The sequence below is a fragment of the Elaeis guineensis genome, chromosome 6 (assembly GCF_000442705.2).
Source record: "Elaeis guineensis isolate ETL-2024a chromosome 6, EG11, whole genome shotgun sequence".
Taxonomy (NCBI): Eukaryota; Viridiplantae; Streptophyta; class Magnoliopsida; order Arecales; family Arecaceae; genus Elaeis; species Elaeis guineensis.
The window spans coordinates 25490329-25508785 of record NC_025998.2 but is presented as its reverse complement, the minus strand read 5'-3'; the positions used below and the strand labels follow the sequence as shown (position 1 = coordinate 25508785).

The 18457-nt window shown below is 37.8% G+C and overlaps 2 protein-coding genes and 1 pseudogene across 5 annotated transcripts; 1 reads left to right on the top strand and 2 right to left on the bottom strand.

Annotated features, from left to right (window-relative positions):
* Positions 1-213: 213 nt before the first annotated feature.
* Positions 214-1153, top strand: LOC105036831 (protein H2A.7). Its single transcript, XM_010912561.4, has 2 exons — positions 214-481; positions 687-1153. The coding sequence occupies exons 1-2, from the start codon at positions 293-295 to the stop codon at positions 900-902; spliced, it is 405 nt and encodes a 134-aa protein (XP_010910863.1). The 5' UTR covers positions 214-292; the 3' UTR covers positions 903-1153.
* A 3892-nt stretch (positions 1154-5045) lies between these two features.
* LOC140858547 (formin-like protein 10) lies at positions 5046-16462 on the bottom strand. Of its 4 annotated transcripts, none has more exons than XM_073259400.1 (7): positions 15596-16460; positions 12241-12778; positions 11651-12167; positions 11369-11571; positions 10470-10709; positions 7561-8409; positions 5046-5548 (listed from the first exon to the last, which is right to left on the bottom strand). In XM_073259400.1, exons 1-6 carry the CDS (start codon positions 15749-15751, stop codon positions 7577-7579), a joined length of 2487 nt encoding a protein of 828 aa, XP_073115501.1. In that variant the 5' UTR covers positions 15752-16460; the 3' UTR covers positions 5046-5548; positions 7561-7576. The 4 variants fall into 4 exon arrangements, with proteins under 4 accessions (XP_073115501.1, XP_073115503.1, XP_073115504.1 ...); XM_073259402.1 differs by having other exon boundaries at positions 12247-12778; positions 15596-16459; XM_073259403.1 differs by having other exon boundaries at positions 12241-12795; positions 15596-15730.
* A 665-nt stretch (positions 16463-17127) lies between these two features.
* LOC140858766 (cell division cycle protein 123-like) lies at positions 17128-17932 on the bottom strand (annotated as a pseudogene).
* Positions 17933-18457: the final 525 nt, after the last annotated feature.

Genomic DNA, 18457 nt, shown 5'->3' with positions numbered 1-18457 from the left:
CGGTCATAATCTGATGCGGGCCACCTCAATGCACCTTGGTTGATTGGCAAGGACAAAAGTTCCTCGAGCTACTTTTACACATCCAACCGTTCAAAACCATTACCAATCCACGGTTGAGATTGCGATCCGCGTAATCCTTTCTCATTGGTCCAACAATCCCTCTCATTGTAACCCTATAAATAAGAGATAAGAACCGGCCTATAAATCGTCGCTCGGCTGGAGTCCCGCGAAATTTTTCCTCTCTTCGTCCCCCTCTACCCCTTCCAAACCTAAACCCTAGTTTCTTGTCAACATGGTCGGAAGAGGGAAAGCCATCGGCTCCGCCGCCTCCAAGAAGGCAACGTCTAGGAGCAGCAAGGCCGGTCTCCAGTTCCCCGTCGGCCGTATCGCCCGCTTCCTCAAGGCCGGCAAGTACGCTGAGCGCGTCGGTGCCGGCGCTCCGGTGTACCTCGCCGCCGTCCTTGAGTACCTCGCCGCCGAGGTAGTATTCGCTGTCCCCCTCCTTTTCCTTCCTCCTACTCATCTCTGGATCAAGAAATTTGATACTTTTAAGAGAATATTCCAATGTCGGTCCGGATCCCTCCGAATTTTCCTCATGGCATCGATCATATTGCATGAAGTTACGATTTTTATCAGGTTTTGCTCATAAATTTTTGATTTTGATCGCGAATATCGCTTGTGGTTAGGTCTTGGAGCTGGCCGGGAACGCAGCGAGGGACAACAAGAAGACCAGGATTGTCCCAAGGCACATCCAGCTCGCGGTGAGGAACGATGAGGAGCTATCGAGGCTTTTGGGGATGGTGACGATCGCTAGCGGCGGTGTGATGCCCAACATCCACAATCTATTGCTCCCAAAGAAGACCGGCACCGGCTCTTCCAAGACCGTCGACGATGAGAGCTAAATACGTTTTAGTTTTCTTTCCCTTTTCTTCTCCTTTTTGGTGGTGGGTTGCTGTGATGTATTATAGGGGGATTTCGCGGTGTAGCGTCAGTTAGATAGATTAGATTGTAATGTGGACCCGGGAAGCGTCATCTTAACCTTTTTTTTTTAATGATTATTTGTCACTTGCTTTCTAGAATTATAGCATTGAAATCTTTAATCCGTTATGATTTAATGGGAGACTTGTTATGAAAAAGAGATATTATAAGTAGAGCTGATTGGAGCTACTTTTTTTTTTGTTTTTTGTTTTTTTTTTTTTTTTTTGTGTAAAGTAGTTGGATTTGGGATGTGCGGTGGATACACATGTTACAAGACAGTTTTAAGTTTATATTGCGCTGTACTCTTTTTTCTTGTATATAGTTGTCCTTTGTGCTGGAGTTGGAGTGCGGTGGCTTTTCTTTGATCCCATGATAGGATTGAATGAAAAATTTCCTTCCTATGGAGTTGGATTGGACTGCCTTTTCTTTGGTATCTTTGGGATTTAGTAAACATTTTGCCTGTTTTAGGCTATTAGATGAATCTCATGAAATCAAATTTGAACTTGAAACTGGTCTTGGTCTTGATGTAATTTATTTTTCTTCGTATCTGCTATAGCCTCCTCCAAGCTTTAAAAATTAATAAACATACGTTTGAGAAATCTAGCAAAATTGAGCTGGATTTTTTGCTGGATTAGTGGATTAGGCAGCTTAGTTAAAATCCACAGCAATCCAATATCCGAGTCTTGTGTGAGAGAAAAAATGGCCTTAATGGATCTTTTTGTTGTTCTTGTAAACCAATAGGCTTGCAGATTAGGATTTGGATTTTCTTTTGGTAAAATATGCGGTTGAGTAAGCAAATAAACTTGATTTTTGAGCATGATTGAGTTGGATTTTTTTTATTGGATTTGGGATTGAGCAGGGACTACATTAAATCCTTGTACTCAAAATTCTTTGGGAGGGAAAAAAAAAACATCTACATGGATTTTCGTTTTTCCCCATAGAATTGAGAATTATGATAAGACTTGAACGGGGTTTTAGAAGATTGTAGGCTAGGCAAGTTAGCAAGCTTGAGTTCAGCGGGATATTTGGATAGAAATATCTAAACAGGCTCTAATGAGGCAAAAAGATTATGTTGAACGTTCACAAATATTTTTCCACTCGTTCTGGTGTCTCATAGTTCTTTTTGATCTCATTAGAAGTGAAGATTAGAATTCGAAAATGATGATTTCTTTTCAATAGCTAAAGGTTTTTTGGAGTTATGGGGTAGCAATTTGGTCCGGTCTATTGGGCATTTGATGTGCGGAGGGTTTGAGACTTAAGAAACCCTTTTAAGGATGAAAAAAACAAGGACAATTTGAGACAAACTATTTTAAGGATGAAAAAAACAAGGAAAATTTGAGAGAACAAAGGAAACGTTAAGAAATATAAAAAAAAGGATATAAGATTTTTTTTCATATAAATTATTATTATTTTTTTCTTAAGATCTTAGGAAATGAGAGCATCTGTGGGAGACCGGATAAATTAGAGATTTTTTTAAATTTTGATGGGATTTTTTTTTATTTAATTACTCTAAGTTTTTCATCTAATTGAGGATCTCGAGAATGGAAAGTGTTGAGAAAAAATTAAAAAAAATAAAAAAAAAATAAGAAAAAAAAGATAAGTAAAAAAAAAATTGAGATGTTCATTTTTTTTTTTCACATAGATTATTTTTATTTCATTTTATTTTTTTTGTCATTATTCTTTTCAGAGATTTATGGGAAAGGAGAGCATTTGAGCATGACTAAAAGGGTTTTTAAGATTTTGATTAAATTTTTTATTTTTATATAAAATTTTATTTGAGTTGTGGTTGTGTGAATTAGTTATTTGAGGTTTTGAGAACTTAATTTTAATAGAAGCATGATATTTTGTAAGGTTGAAGATTTTTGATCGAAAATTTTTTTTTTGATCACAAAATTATCAATTTATAGGTTCTATTTCATTGCATTTTTTTTAATATATAAAAATTTTAAATATATCTAATTCGATTTATTCTTAAAATCTGATCTGACTTAATTCAATTCGAGATGGATATGATACGGATAGGGGTATGAAATTTTTGTTGATGGTGTAGATACAGATATCGGCCGGTTTGATTCACATCTGATCTATTGCCATCTCTATCCAGAGTAATTAGATTAATTAGATGCCCACAAAGGTCTTCTTTAAGAAAGAGATATTGGGGTCGCCCAACATCACCCATTTTGAGAGCAATCTTGGATAAGGGGTTGCTCTGATGGATGGTGGCGATGCCAATGTTGAGTGCAGTCGGAATGAGGCAGGGGTCATTTTTGTGGCCGCGTCGGGAGAGGACGTGGTGGCGAGAGAGAGAGAGAGAGAGATGTTGGGTCAAGATGTTTTTTGAATTGAGCTGGAGGGCTAAGGTTGGGCCTGATTTATGTTTGGGCTTTGTGATCGAAGACTGAGCCCTACTATCTTTAGCTACTTGAAATCCAATCCAAAGCAAGCTAGGCCTGATGGACATGGAATCGGCCCACATCCAATTTTAACCCTGAACGTGTAACCTTTAAAGCCACAGCATCCCAAGAATAAAGCTAAAGCTTTACCAAAATGAAAAAAAAAAGTTTATCATGATATCCTTAGCAATCCCATTTCAACCTTAAAATGTTTTGGATCGATCATCATTTCAAGTGACCAAAATGCCCTCATCCTCTTTAGATATCTATGAATGTATTTTAACCATACAGATGAATGAAGTTTGGAACAGAGGTGCAAAAAAGTTGAGCTGTTGGTTAGCTACTTAAACTTGATTCGGATATTATTTTATTTAAGTCGAGCTTGAGTAGCAAAATACTTGATTAGAAAGCTTACGAGTCTATCAAATTATGTATATTATATATATATATATATAATTAGTAGAATAAGGCTCAATTTCGAACTTAAATTTGAGCTCAAATAAGACTCGATTGATATTTGAGTTGAGCCGAATCAATCTCGAGTTTTATCTATTTTTTATCGAACTGACCTCAAGCTTGAACTATTAAAGCTTGATCGTCAATTTCGAATCAAGTTTCAAGTCTAAGTATTTTAAATCGAATCAAGTTCGAATTTCTAGCTATTCGATTCAACTCATTTTATACCTCTAATTCGAACTGCTTTGAAAACTATGCATGTGATCTTCAGCCATATAATAGTGGTATTTTGATAAAGATTCAATTGCTTTGAAATTTTTGCAGTATTTTGATCCTTAACTATGTCCATATACTAAAGGTATTTTGAGATTTATACAGAAGGAAAAAAAGTTTGAAATGCTTTGAGATCTAGGCTCTGTGATATTTTCGGCACAAAAGGTCATTTAAACGTCTATCCTATTTCATGTGCCATCGCTCAACAAAGATGATCAAAATAGTCACTTTAAAATGATTTAGAAACTTAAATAGTTTGTTTCAAACTTTTTAAAATTAAGAAGGTACATTGAACACATTTAAACACAGAAGAAAAAAAAAAGACTCAAGATATTAGCATCAACCTACCATAATTTTGTAAGAATTAATAAATCTCCAGCATATTGCTCAAGTCTTATTTCACATCAATTTTTTTAATGCTTTCCCTTTTTAAAATTAAAAAATATTTTTTTTTTTGCCAGCATTTTTATTACATAAAAACAAAATTATTATATTTGCTAAAACTGAAAGCAGATAAAATATTTTTAAGTTTTTAAAAAATAAGGAACTCTTGCTAAAGACAATCAGCACCCCCGCAACCACCTCTCCTCCTTTCGTATCTATGAGAAATAAAAATAGTTAACAATGCCATACTTTGTGAAAAAATGAAACAAAATTTTTATCCTATATTACTATAAATAAGAAAAGTGAGGGTGAGAAATAAGATTATTCTATTATGATCTGATCGGTGAGTTCGAAATATGGAACCAGCCACTCGGAACCCCTCAAACCTTGAAACAGCTAATCTTGCACATTTGCGTTTTTTATTTTTACAACCAAGAAAACCAAAAGCAATGCAACCTTCGTTTTCCATGATTGCCGAATGATCAACAACGCTACAATAGAATCATTATACAGCTTAGCACAGCACATGGAATCCAAGACAGTCAATGGTAGTCCAATATCTTTCCTTTGTGGGTTAGAAGGTAGTGCAGTGTCTAAAACACTATAAAATTTTATTTATACACAGTAAGACAGAGAGAGAGAGAGAGGGGGGGAGAGAGAGGGAGAGAGAGAGATTTACACTATGGTTTACCCTAAACAAATTAACAGCTAAAACTGAAACCATATTCAGGCATCAAAATTTTCCTCATAATTTCTTCTGTCCATTCCTTAAAAAAAGCAAAAGAATGATCACCAATTCAATCAATCAATCTAATTTTCCTGTGGATTAGGTGGGCTTTATGCAGGACCAATCCAAGATAATAAATCCCAGCTATTGTGCATGTGCAACCTCGCTCGTGGCACATGTAGCAATCCAGATGGGATCCTTCATGATTCCAATACCCTGCCTTCTGGTTCATGTGTTTCGGTCAGAGAAGCTAAACCGGTTCAAGTTTATAGGCAATACCATGCCGAAATGGAACACATGCCAACTAGTAAATCATATGTCAGTGCATCTTGGAGTCCTGAAGAACCACAACCACAAGATCAGAATGACGAATTCAAGCCATGGTAAGGTAATACTTTTGTAGCTTAAACAAAAATCTAGGTTGTGAACCCAAGAAGTGCAAAAGGTAACTAACCTTAGCCAAACCTTAAGGTGCTTCTCAAGATATTTCTACAGCTCTAGTATAGCAAATTTTTTTTTTGTTGATTGAAAGCGGGGTGATAGCCACCCTGAATTTATTGAATAGGAACAGTGAAAACACAAGGGAGAAAAGGGTACTAAGGTTCAGAAGTCTCTGGTGCCAAAAACAAGAAGTTCAGACATTACAATCATGGTAAAGAAAGATCTGAGGATAAGTAAAGGATAAATGCCTCTTCAGGCGAAGAGTAAAAAAGAAAACAATCATCTGCCAGACCACCAAGGTGCCTTCAGTCAAGAAAACAATTGAACAAGACCACCAGCTCTAGTATAGCAAATTGAACAAAGCTACTAGCAAAATATACACAAATACACATGTAGTAGGGGAACAAAACAGTTGTATCATCAATCGCATCTTAGCTATAAAAATTCATTGATGCAGTATTACTATATCAACTGTGATATACATTAATGTTAAAATCTTAGCTTTGGAAAAGAATAATAAAATGAATTGTTTTATACTTTGATTCACATTGTATAGTATAGGTCTGCTTACATTCAAATGTACACATCATATCCTGGTTCATTTTAAATGTGTTGCTTATGTTTCCATTATTGAATGGAATTATAGGAATTCTCTTGGCATATTTTGGCAGAAAATAGACAAATAGACAACAGTGCATAGTCAGGGAGATGGAGCATCTCCAGGAATCCAGGTGCATATGCTCTTACAAGAGAGTTTTATAAATTTGGAGAAAGGACTAGAGATAAATGCTTAACTCAATTGAAGAACAAGTCAGTCTGTGAATGCTTTAGCTCCATGTGAGATGGTGTCAACGGGCTCAGGTTTGTGAGGATGTTGAAGGAATAGAAGGTAGTATTTTCATTCAAAGGAACGGTGATATGTTCTATGGAAATTGGGTATCTAACAAATGGCAGGAAACAGGTCAAGGGGTTCCAACTTCCAACACCAAATATAAGGTATGGAATGAGGAGTCCACTACATTTATTGAATTTAGTGTTACATCAAAAAAAAAGTAAAAAAAAAAAAAAAAAGAAGAATTTAACATGATTGGCATGAGCTGAGAGCACTCTATTATTTTAGAACAAAAAGCACCTTGAATTTTGGGTAAGGGATTAATTAAATCCAAGGGCCAAGAATGCAGCAAAGACAGATCTTGACACTTGAGAAGGAGTTTAGCCAGGAAAGGGTTGCAATCTTGCTTAGCAAGCGATCCTCTTTAAGTGTTAAATGCGAGAGTGATTTTGGACCTGGAAGTCAGAAAGACTCCAACAGTCAACATGATTCATAGTTGAAGTCTTTATTCAACCAACTATGAATGCCATTATGATACATTGTAAAGCTAAGAAGATATTTATATCAGATCAAGACCATCAATCACATATTCCTCATCTGTTGGGTGGTGATAGAATGTGGACCTATAAACTTGACCACTTCTTCAGAGGAACTCAGGACAATTTGAGAAGAAATAGTTCGATGGAAATGAAAAGGATGTCTGATTTAAGAGGATCACATCTTAAAAGATGGGTTGCATAAAGTTCGAGTTTGGATAGAAGTCAAGAAAGGAATTCTTTTAACAGATGTTGCATTAGAAAAGAAATTAAAATAGATGTCAGATTAGAAAGGAATTCTTGCTTCGACCCAGTGAATATCCTTTTGTATTTAGAAGCTGGAAACCTGAAACAAAAGCTTTTTATTAGCTTAGATGCTTAGGATTTCTTCAATTTGATTCAATGGCCCAGACGGTCTCTGACAGGGATTTGTTGTCACTTCTACATGTACTCTGTGTGTGTGTGTGTTCCTAACAGTTAAAAGTTCTCACAACTAATTATTGAATATCACATTCAAGAATGGAAAAAAAAAGGGCATACCTCCTCCATCTAAAGTTTAGCTCTCATCATCATCAGAACTAGAACTATCAACCCATCGCTCCCTTATTGCTGGAAAAAGCAACTGTCGTGGATCTCGCACAGGTGAAGATGTTGTTGGTTCTCTACTTGGTTTTTTTGTTACTTTCTTTGGTAATTCTCTCACTTCTTTGCATGCCTTGTCTACCATCCTAATAAAGTCTCGGACAATCACAAACAGATGCAATCCCTCATCCTTCCCTGCACTTCCATGGAAATAATCGACTGTGCTCTTCACCAATAATCTTATTCTCTTTTCTTCCTCCAGCAAAAAAGTGACATCAGCTTCAGCTTGCTCTATAAAACACTTGAGTGAGTGGTGAAACCCACTTTCTTCCTCCATGCTTTTTATGCTTGTATTCAGGAACTCTTTTGTCTTCACCAGCCCATGGCCAAGACTTGCCACCGTACTAGTTAAAGCATTGGCATCCAAACCTGCTGCCTTCTTGACATTCTCAAGTTCATCGCCTAACCCTGAAACAGCTTTAAGGCCAAGTTTAAGGTAACGATCTTCAGATTCTTGGAAAGTATCATCAGTAAATTCATCTGAATTCACACTGGAGATGCTCCCACTCTGCTCCCTGGCCAGACGAATAGCACGCACACCTTCAGATCGGATAATCTCTTGAACAACAAAATGTAACAATGTTGTCTTCCCATCAGTTCCTTTAACATCTGCCAGCTTCAGGAGTGTGTCAAGTTTGAAGGCTTGTGCTCCACCGCGGAAGGTACCATCATTCATGCGATTACCAGTTTTAAGAACAGCTTCTAATAGCTTTAAAAATAGACGACTATTTCTGAGCTCTGTACAGGCTGCCTGATGAAAGTGAAGTGAAAATACCACATGATTTAGATATATGATATTCTGCTAAGTTGTTCATGGACAATACGTGAACGACTAAACAAAAGTAATGCACCGGTCATATAGAAATATAGGTTGCATCAAATTCAGGAAGAATACAATTTCGTGCTTCAAGTAATTTTGAGATTCAAGACATTATGTTATTTAATAAACAGGCACAGACCATTGTCCATGTACAACCATAGAGCTCTTACTCTTCTGGTGAACATAAGCAAATCAATGTATGATGGCAAGCTTTCCCTTAAAGTTACTGCAACAGGTAAGAAAAAAATTAAGGGAATATAAATTCCTAATGTGACAAATATATAAATAGGTAGAGGTTGCATCAAGGAAGACAAAGTTCAAAAAGCTACAGGGCGTATGCTGATGTTGAAAGTCAGGATGTATCTGAAAAGGAGAAGAAATGCTAATTGATCTGACTAATTCATCTGATCCATGTCATGTGGCAGCAATTTAGCAACTGTAGTGTCTAATCTAATAAAGTGGGCAATAAATGACACCCTTCAGTAACAAATCAAGTGAATCATGTGTGGCAGGTTTGATATAGTTCCCTTAACCATCTCCAACAGAATATTCTTGATGTTGCAAGGAAAAAGAATAAGAAAATAAGTTGGAAGATATTTACGGAGAAATTAAAATAAATGATTGATTCCAATGAAAGGGAGGAACTAAAATTGGCTGCTTAACTCAACAAAAAAAAAGGATCATTCTTTACCCATAAAATTTGAATAAGTGGGAGGTGTCCCACCTGTTGAAGAATATTGTAGTTTGAACTTTCAATTGCCCATCTTAGGCAACTCCAGGATGATGCTTCGACGAAATAAAAATTATACAAGATGCATTCCAATTTGAAGATAATTAGCCTACATTAATTACATGCATCCAGGTTTTATTGGTTAATGAAGTTACAGGTTTTATTGGTTAATGAAGTTGCAAATTCGTCTTTATGTACACCAGTTGCTGATGGTTGGAAGTCCTGCCAAATACCACAGACTGATGGTGCTACTGGAGCCAAGCCTCTTGTATCAAAACAAGAGACTTCATCGACTCAGCCAGTTGGTACCCTCCAGGTTGAAGGTTGCATAAACAATGTAAAGGTCACAAATAGATGTGCTCCTCAAATTACTCATCAATCAAAATTGTCAAATCCTAGAGTCTCAAGAATCCACATCTCAAATTGAAAGGTACTCAGTCTCGAATCCTCTTTTTCAGATGTGCTAGTCTGTTTTCCAGTTAGTGTTCATTTAAGATTTTTTGTCATATGTTAGGAAGTCTCTAATTTTGAGTTTCAAGTCATACTACAGGCCTACTAGAGGCCATAATGGTTGGGCATCTTTTTTAGCAGCACAAAGATATAGGGCCACTGATCTGTTATTCTGTGTAAATCCATATGCTTAGCTCCTATCAATCATTCTCACATATAAGTTAGCAATGGTCATCGAGAGTACTGAGCAAGGGTTATTAAATCAATGTTTAGGGTCCTATCATCACTATAAATGTTGCTGACAGTCTTGTTTCAGTTATAGCTATGTCCAGGAAAGCTTAGGGTCATCAAGATAAGTGAGTTCATTGCCTTCCTGTCGTGCATAGGGGCTTCATGGTATCTAACTTTGTAAAAGCAAATTGATAGCTTAGAAAGTTAGAAGTCCTTTTGCAACTCAGATCATTATGGCTAGGCTCCTTAGCCTTGACTAAGGAGGATAGTACCACCATAAATTCGAAATCGAGTCCCCTTTAAGTTCAATTCTTTTATCTTCTGAATATCAAAAAAAATTCTGCATGCAATTCTCCAGTTTTTTCTTTTCTTCTTCCTCTCTCATGTTATATATTTATTTTCCTACTTCATTATGTTCAAACTTTCTCTTTGTTTTAAGTCAAATGCTAGATTTTAAATTTACATCACAAAATTCATATCGGCCATAAGACTAATAGAAAAGATCTGACCTTAAAACCAGCAATATTAACTAAAAATACTAGACAAAGGAAGGCCAAAGAAAAAGAAGATCCACACTTGCCTCCAATGTTGCAAATGACTCCTTAGTGCTCAAGGCTTCCTCAGGTAGAGAAGCCATTAAAAGCAACGCATCTAACCGTCCATAAGCAAAAGGGATATCCACCAGTGCCTTTATGAACTGTTCTGCAGGGCCAAGTTGGGCAAGGTCACCAGTATATCGTCTGAGCCGTAGCTCTTCATCAGCAGTAGGAGCCATTTTTAGCAATGTTTGGATCAACTCTGTAGGAAGCTCATTTCCTGGTTATGGCAGAAAGGACAACATGATGCCAATGCATTAACAACATATATATATATATATAGGTACTTTGTAAACCAATTTGCAAACACTTGTATCTAGGTCATATTACAAAAAACCGATGAGCAGATGACCATACAGCAAGAGTTCCTGGAAGTATTATCATTAGATGCTAAATCAGAAGGCTGGCAGACCCTCACACACTATTAATAAATGCTGCATGGGCATGGACTTGTCTCATTTTGACATGTCAAGAAGTTGGAAAAAGTGTGAACAGAGATACAGAAAATTATTTGGACAACTGTATATCATTAAAATATAGAAACAATTTCTTTCATCTTTTTATTATTATTATTATTATTTCAATGTTTTTTGGCATCATATAGATCTCTTCTTCATTCCTTGCAATTATAATGAAACAATTTATGAATTTCTTAGACTCTAAGATGCCAATACATTATGTATCAGGCATACATGTCCATTTGTTCTATTCAGAAGGATGCAGGAGTTCAAGTAAAACTACAATTAACATATAGAAGCAGGGAAATTATGTTAGAAGTTTGCTAAACATTATTTAATTTGCCAACTTCAAAAAACTTAGTCTCGGATAGCATCTGTTCTTACTCAAGTTTGCGGAAATGATATTAATATAAAAAATTACCTTCTCTAAGTGCATCACAGACTTCTTCTATTCTCACATTCAGTACCTTTAATGAAATTGCTAAATTTTGTGACTTTTTTGGATCAAGAATTCGAACATATTGAGGAGAAGGATCTTTGAGTAATGATTCCTTCTTGTCTTCACTATTATATTTATCAGCAGAGCTGTAACCAAATAGAGTTTCTATCATCTCTTCATTAAACCTGCAGAACAAAAATCGTTGGTTTAGTGTTTCAATAATCTGTCAATTCAGAAGCAATATAAGAGAGAGGTGAAGCTTACTGGAAGGAACCCGATTTAATTTGATTCCAGACCATAGACTGATCAGGGTTTGCAAAAACTTTATCCCAGAAGAATGGCTTCAGCTTGGCTTTTGGTGCGTTAGTGTCAGCACTCACACTGAGAGGCAGAGCAGAAGGTGGTTTTGGGCCAACTGACAGTGGCTGATGTAATCCCGCTAATGGTGGACGAGGAGGTAAAACAGCTTTTGGAGGTGGTGGAGGGGGAGCACCAGGCATCTTATTGGGTGGTGGAGGTGGTGGGACAGGAGGGGAGGGAGCAGACTTTGGAGCAGGAGGCATTGGTGGAGGAGGTGGTGGCTTTGGTGGAGTATTGTTTGGTGCATTGGAAGTATCAGAAGAAAAGTTGGAAATCAGTGACTCAGATGGTGAAGTTTGGGCTGAGCCACTATGTAAAAATGAGATGCAATCATTTTGGCTAAGGTCAGGTTTTAAAGGCAAAGCCCCAAACTTATTCGGGTCAATTGGGTTTCCTTGGCCTGAAGACTTTTTTGAAGAACCTGGTATAATACTACAAAATCAGCACTGTGAAATACAAGGTGTATACCACAACAGATTCAAATAAAAACTAACCAATACCAGAGAAGTCACCCAAACTCAAACTCGGAAGAGGCCTATCATCCTTTTGGCTGTATCGTGAGTAGCCATTGTTTCTACGCCACCTTTTATGGCAAATAAGGATGCCTGCCGCAAGAAAAGATGTGCCTGCTGCTGTTAGAATAATGACAATAACTACTACTCTTTTTCTATTGTTTTGCTTCTCTGCAGATACAACTGGAACAGATGATGGTGCAGAAACAGAGGATGGGGCTGGGACCCAGGCAGGTGGTGTGCTTGGAGAAGGTTGATCAGACAAATGCCTTCTTGAAGCACGATGCGAACCTAATGACTCAAAATAAAAGACATGCTGATTTCTCAAACTGTCCTGTTGGGAGACTGGTGATGGGAAGTTTTGCTTGTTCAAACAATTTAGAAAGGTGTGTTTGGTTTCTGGAGGAAGAAGAGATATTGCTTCCAGTATGCTGCCTTCGGTAAAGGAGTGATCAAAACTTGTTGCAACTACTTTTATGTCTTTAATATCTATACCACAAGTAAGCCACATCTGTTCCACCTGTTGTCATAGCATCTCTGTCATCAGCCAGAGTTTCAGAGTTTCATAATATGTTGCTTAAAACATATATAATCAACTAATTACTAATAGTATGTTGCTCAGATTGCAAGAAATAAAAAAAGAATAAATATTCAAATTTGGAGACAAAATACAGATGTATGACAAGCAAATTTTTAATTTATAGCAAATATAAAAATTATCAACATCGTTAAAGCATGACAATTTGCGGATCTGGCACCTCCAAATGTTATTGAATTTAACTCATGACAAGGTGCATGGAACTCCAAAGGACTTAGTTCTAAACTGTCTAAACCCAGCAAAACTACTTTAAAAGATATCATAATATTAGACCTAAAACCAACATAAATAGGTTAAATGATACTGAAACATCAGGACCAAGCAAATGAATGCATGATTTTTTAATGACATGAAGCCAGTGTATAAAATTACATCACTTAGACTCCAATAACGAGACAATAAATTATACACTTAGAATGTCTCCACATTAATGTTTGGATATAGTTTCTGTTATGTCCAACTTAAATGAGCTCCGATTTAGGCAATGTCAGACACAATTATACAATAAAAATAACCATCCGGCTTTGCCACATATGTTTGGGATTTGGATTTATGGATCCTTATTTGCCAAGCATTGCTGTGTGGGGCATATATTAGTTTAAGATTTTCCATATCCTCTCTCACAACCTTCATCCATGTCATCTCAGTTCTTCTCCTCCTCTTCATACATCCTTAAAAAAAATCAGAAAAATAAGAAAAAATACAAGCCACGAAAATAGGTTAAACATTATTTTATAGTATATGCTTTGGACATTGAAATGAATCATTTTGGCACATATGTTTGGGATTTGGATTTATGGATCCTTATTTGCCAAGCATTGCTGTGTGGGTCATATATTAGTTTAAGATTTTCCATATCCTCTCTCACGACCTTCATCCATGTCATCTCAGTTCTTCTCCTCCTCTTCATACATCCTTATAAAAATATCAGAAAAATAAGAAAAAATACAAGCCACGAAAATAGGTGAAACATTATTTTATAGTATATGCTTTGGACATTGAAATGAATCATTTTGGCAATTTTTCAATCTAAAATTATACCTTAAGAAAAGGTTCATGCCATAGTACAGTGTCCTTGGTAACAGTAGCATATGAGAATTTGTCAGTCTAGACGTATGAAATTCAAGCTTTAGGAATAGCATCCCTTTCCAGAAAATACAACTCTCTTTCAAAAATCTTTAAAAAGTAATAACACCACATTTTCTTTAAAAATTTTCCAAATCCATGATTAGTTATGGAGAATATGCTCTAAAACCAACAGGTTTAGGATCAGGTCTGGCTGAAATCCAAACACCATGCTTGCAGTTTCTAAGACCTACCCAAATCTTAAAACCATGACCCATAAGTGTCATGTCTAGTTATCCAAGGAAAAAAAGGACAGAAGTTGGAATGATGTATCAATCATGTATTTGATGTAATTACTATTTATGACGGGTCTTTCTGAAGGGTGGAATCCACTCTCTGGATAATCGGTCCAGAGCATGTAATTCCTCTTTAGCACAGATGAAAGAAGCTGCAGGGTTGAGTGGGTCAAGGATTCTCCAATCCTTATTTTAAGGGACAAGTAAATCGAATTGCGAGGTGACTTATCTGATCCGATTGTTTCATAGTCAAGGTGAATCAAAAACTAATATAGCTTGAAACATCAAAGATGGACTAATGTGCTATCAGCAAAGATCCATGGACAGGAAACAAGCACCGAGGAAGTAGCACAGAAGTCAAATTTTGAACAAAACTTGATACAAGTGCCAAGATGGAGTATAAAGCACAAGAAGACATCGCACCACAAGAATGTATCAACTTAGCTTACTCAAGGCAATGAAGATGCATCAATGGCGATGAGACAAATTTAAACTTGGGAATCATGATTGTGACCCACAATGATATAGGCAACTCTAAAAAAATGTCATGGAATTAACCCTGATATAACATGGCTAGCTATAGCCAAATGGCTAAGAGGTCCACAAATATTGTAACCTCAACAATATAAACTACAAATGGAGATGGTTGGTGCAGGTTGATGCTGAGATGAACCAGATGACGGTGAGTTTGTAGACAGTGAGGAAGACTGGCCAGGATCCAATTGGTGGCAAATGTGAACTACCCGTAGAATGATAATATGATATGGTAAGATTAACTAAGGGTAAGCTTCATCTGGTGTTTATTCTCTGAACTAGCACAACACTCATATGAATCTTTTACGTATCATATAATGTGGCATCAATTGCAAGTAATGTCAATCTACATGAAACAGTCTGTTTATTATGCAATATAGCTGACCTAATAACTATACTCTGAAAACTTTCCCTCGATGATTCAGTTTTAAACAGAAAGTGCATTCACACTTGTCCACCCTATTCTCCTAGAGATATCCCCATAAATGAATGACAAATAATTGATGAGACAGAGCACTGAAATGACATAAACCTAGAGGGCAATAAATGTTACTCAAAAGAAAAAGGCATTTATAACTTGGACCGCGATTCATATTTATAACTTGGACCGCGATTCATCTCTAGAGCAAGAACTTGCACTGTACAATGTGTCCTACTGAAGATTAAAAACAAGTCATCATTCAATTAAAGCACCGTTAATCATGATTAAGAAATTAAACTAATATTTCCGGATCGAAACAATCATTATGTTTGGGCTAATTCCAACCATTATGACAAGATACATCCTTGAATTATCTCTAAATATTCGATTTTTATAAAGTGAAATAGGATAGAATCCCCTTACCGCATCTTCATTTGTGTCTGGAGATGCCTGCAGCAAAGAAAAATCTCTCAAACCCAAGAACAGCCTCTGCTTCCCCACGGAACCTCTTGACACCAGAACATGAAACAAGATGAAACAGACGACAACGAATCCATACTTTCCGAAACCCATCATCATTCCTTGCTTCGATCTTCCAACCGAGTCTCGCTTTGTTCTCTTCTCATCTCCTCGGTTGCCGTCCTGGAATCAGCTAAAAACCCATGCAGCCCAATCAAAATCTCTCTCCAATAAACCCTAAACACCTCGCCAAAATCCAACAAAAGGCTCCAAAAAAAGGGATCTTTTTTTATCTTTTTCCCCCAAACGATGAAACAGCGCCTTCAAGGCCTCACCAAAGTCCAAGAGATGCGCTAGAAAAGCAATACTTTATCTTCCAACCTCCAAATCCAAGCAACGATTTCGATATTTCTCTCAAAGAAAACCTGAAGAAAGACGTCTTCTTCTTCTCGATCCGAACCAGCTAATAGGATTCAAAAGCCTCGGAAGTTATAAATCCAGATTGCGGTTTGACCAGAGAACCATGGAGCAATAAGACGACAATTTTGTTTCTTTCTCATAATTTTTCGCTGGTGGCGGTCGAGAAACGGAGAAAGGGAAGAAGGAGGTGCGGCAGGGACGCGGAAGGGAAGAAAGAAGCGTGAGAGGAAGAGGGAATGACGACTGGTCGTATTCGGTAGGCAACAAAACGGTAGGATATACCATCTTGTTTTGGAAATGTATAACAACATGCTTGGATTTAACATTGGAAATTCAGCTCAATCTTGTTTTTCTCATTCAAAATCTAGAAATAGATGACGATGCGGCTTCCCAGTTTAATTTTAATTTTGAATAGGAAAGGCGTTCCGAGATTTCAATATATAATAACAACTGCCACAAAGATTTCAGCTTATCTCTTTACGTCATCTTATTATTATAACCGAAACTCCCCCGGCTTGGACCTTCTATTCCACCTCAGCCTTTCTTTCTTTCTTTTTTCTTTTTTTTTTTTCTTTTGTTGTGGTTGCGGGGTTCGGAGTCTTTGGACAGACAAGGGAATGAAATTATTTAACATTATTATGATAGTTTGTTATAATTATAATGTGTAAATAAAGTTAATATTTTTATGTGTACTTTTTAAATAAAAGTATAATGAGTAAATTACTCTGATCCTTCTCAAGATTTTAGATTATTACAGATTTTTTTTTAATATTTTAAAAATATATATCCTAATACTTAATTTTTGCTACGTACATTGCATATTACTTTTTACTGTTAATTTTAACTCTTTGCTGCTAACTTCATGTTAAACAAACTAACGGATTTCTCTCTTTCCCCACCGCTCCTTCCCCCTCCCTTCCAAATTCGCCCTCATCGACGCCGCCACCGACATTGCCATCTCGTCCCCAGAGTTCGTCTCTCGTGTTCCGACCCTTGCCATCTCTCTCTGCTCCCGCGCTGGCCTTTCCAACGGCGACGTCTCCTTCGTCCTCTGACCCACCCGCCTCGACATCCCCCTACTCTGCTTCGCCCTCCTCTCCCTCGGCGTCGTTGTCTCTCCGGCGAACCCGCTCAGCACCATCATCGAGATCTCCCACCCGATTCGCCTCTCTGAATCTCGGCTTCACGACCTTGGCGAAGAAGGCCTCGATGAGGGGCTGGATCTTGTGGCAGCGATCAATGAGCACTACCTCGCACTGGGAGATGCCGACGAGGCAGCGGCGGCGGCGGGCGAAGCACCCGAACTCCATTTCTGGGCGGAGAGACAGGTACCACTTGCGGAGGGCAGGTAGAAGATTGTCGTGGAGGATCTTTCGTTGTCGCTGCTGGAAGGGAGGGTGTGGGAGAGGTTGTGGGTGATGGCGTCAGAGGAGCGGAGGAGGGTGATGTCCGCGAAGAGGTGCAGCGGAGGGTGCCGTCGGCGGAGATCCAGGCGGCGTCCTTGGGGGGGCTCCAATTCAGCTTGGGAAGGCAATGCCACCCAAGGCCGTGATCGACCGCTCCACAGCCCCTCGAGCTTTGTGAATGACGGAGAGATGGCGGCAGCGGTTCGCCGGTGTCATCGTCGGAGGAGGAAGAGAAGGAAGTCTCGGAGTCGAGGAGGGAGACGGGGTCAATATGGGCGGTGGGCGAGGGAGGAGTCGCGGCCGGAGATGGAGACGGGAAGGAGCCAAGGGGGCGGGGCACTGTTAATGTGGGCGGCGGGACGAGAGAAGGGGTCGCGGCCGGAGACGGAGACTGGAAGGAGGAAAGGGGAGTACTGTGGATACTTGTTGTAACGGACGAAAACGGCCATTTTAAATCCGTTACAGTGGATTTAGGAGGGTTATTGTAGATTTCACAAGGGGGGGACCTGTAATCACCCCAGATATAAGGGTGTTAGGGTAATTTACTCAAATATAATATTTTAGATTCAACAATTTTTTGCATCAATTTCCTCTGAAAAAAATTATGCGATTTGAAAAAAATATTTTTATCTACAGTGACTGAGAAGAAGATAATGCCATCTAAAATATAAAAATACTATTTTTTTCATGAATAATGATCATTGTAATTATTATAACAATTAATTACAGTTTTGGTCTTTCATTATAATGAGATTACTTCATTACTTGAACCTTGTTTAAGAGGGGGCTGATTCATGCAGCAGAGTCAAGTAAGAGGGTGTATCCATTGCATTGTGAATCATATGGTATGATGGTTGGTGTAGTTTGCAGCATGTTTGCAAGTGTACTGGGTTGAATTACCCAACTATAGCTCAAAACCTAAGTTCCAAGTTAGAAATTGGGCATGGTTTGGGCCTAGGCTGTAATAATTGAAGGCTGAATGTTTCTGAAATGTAGATTG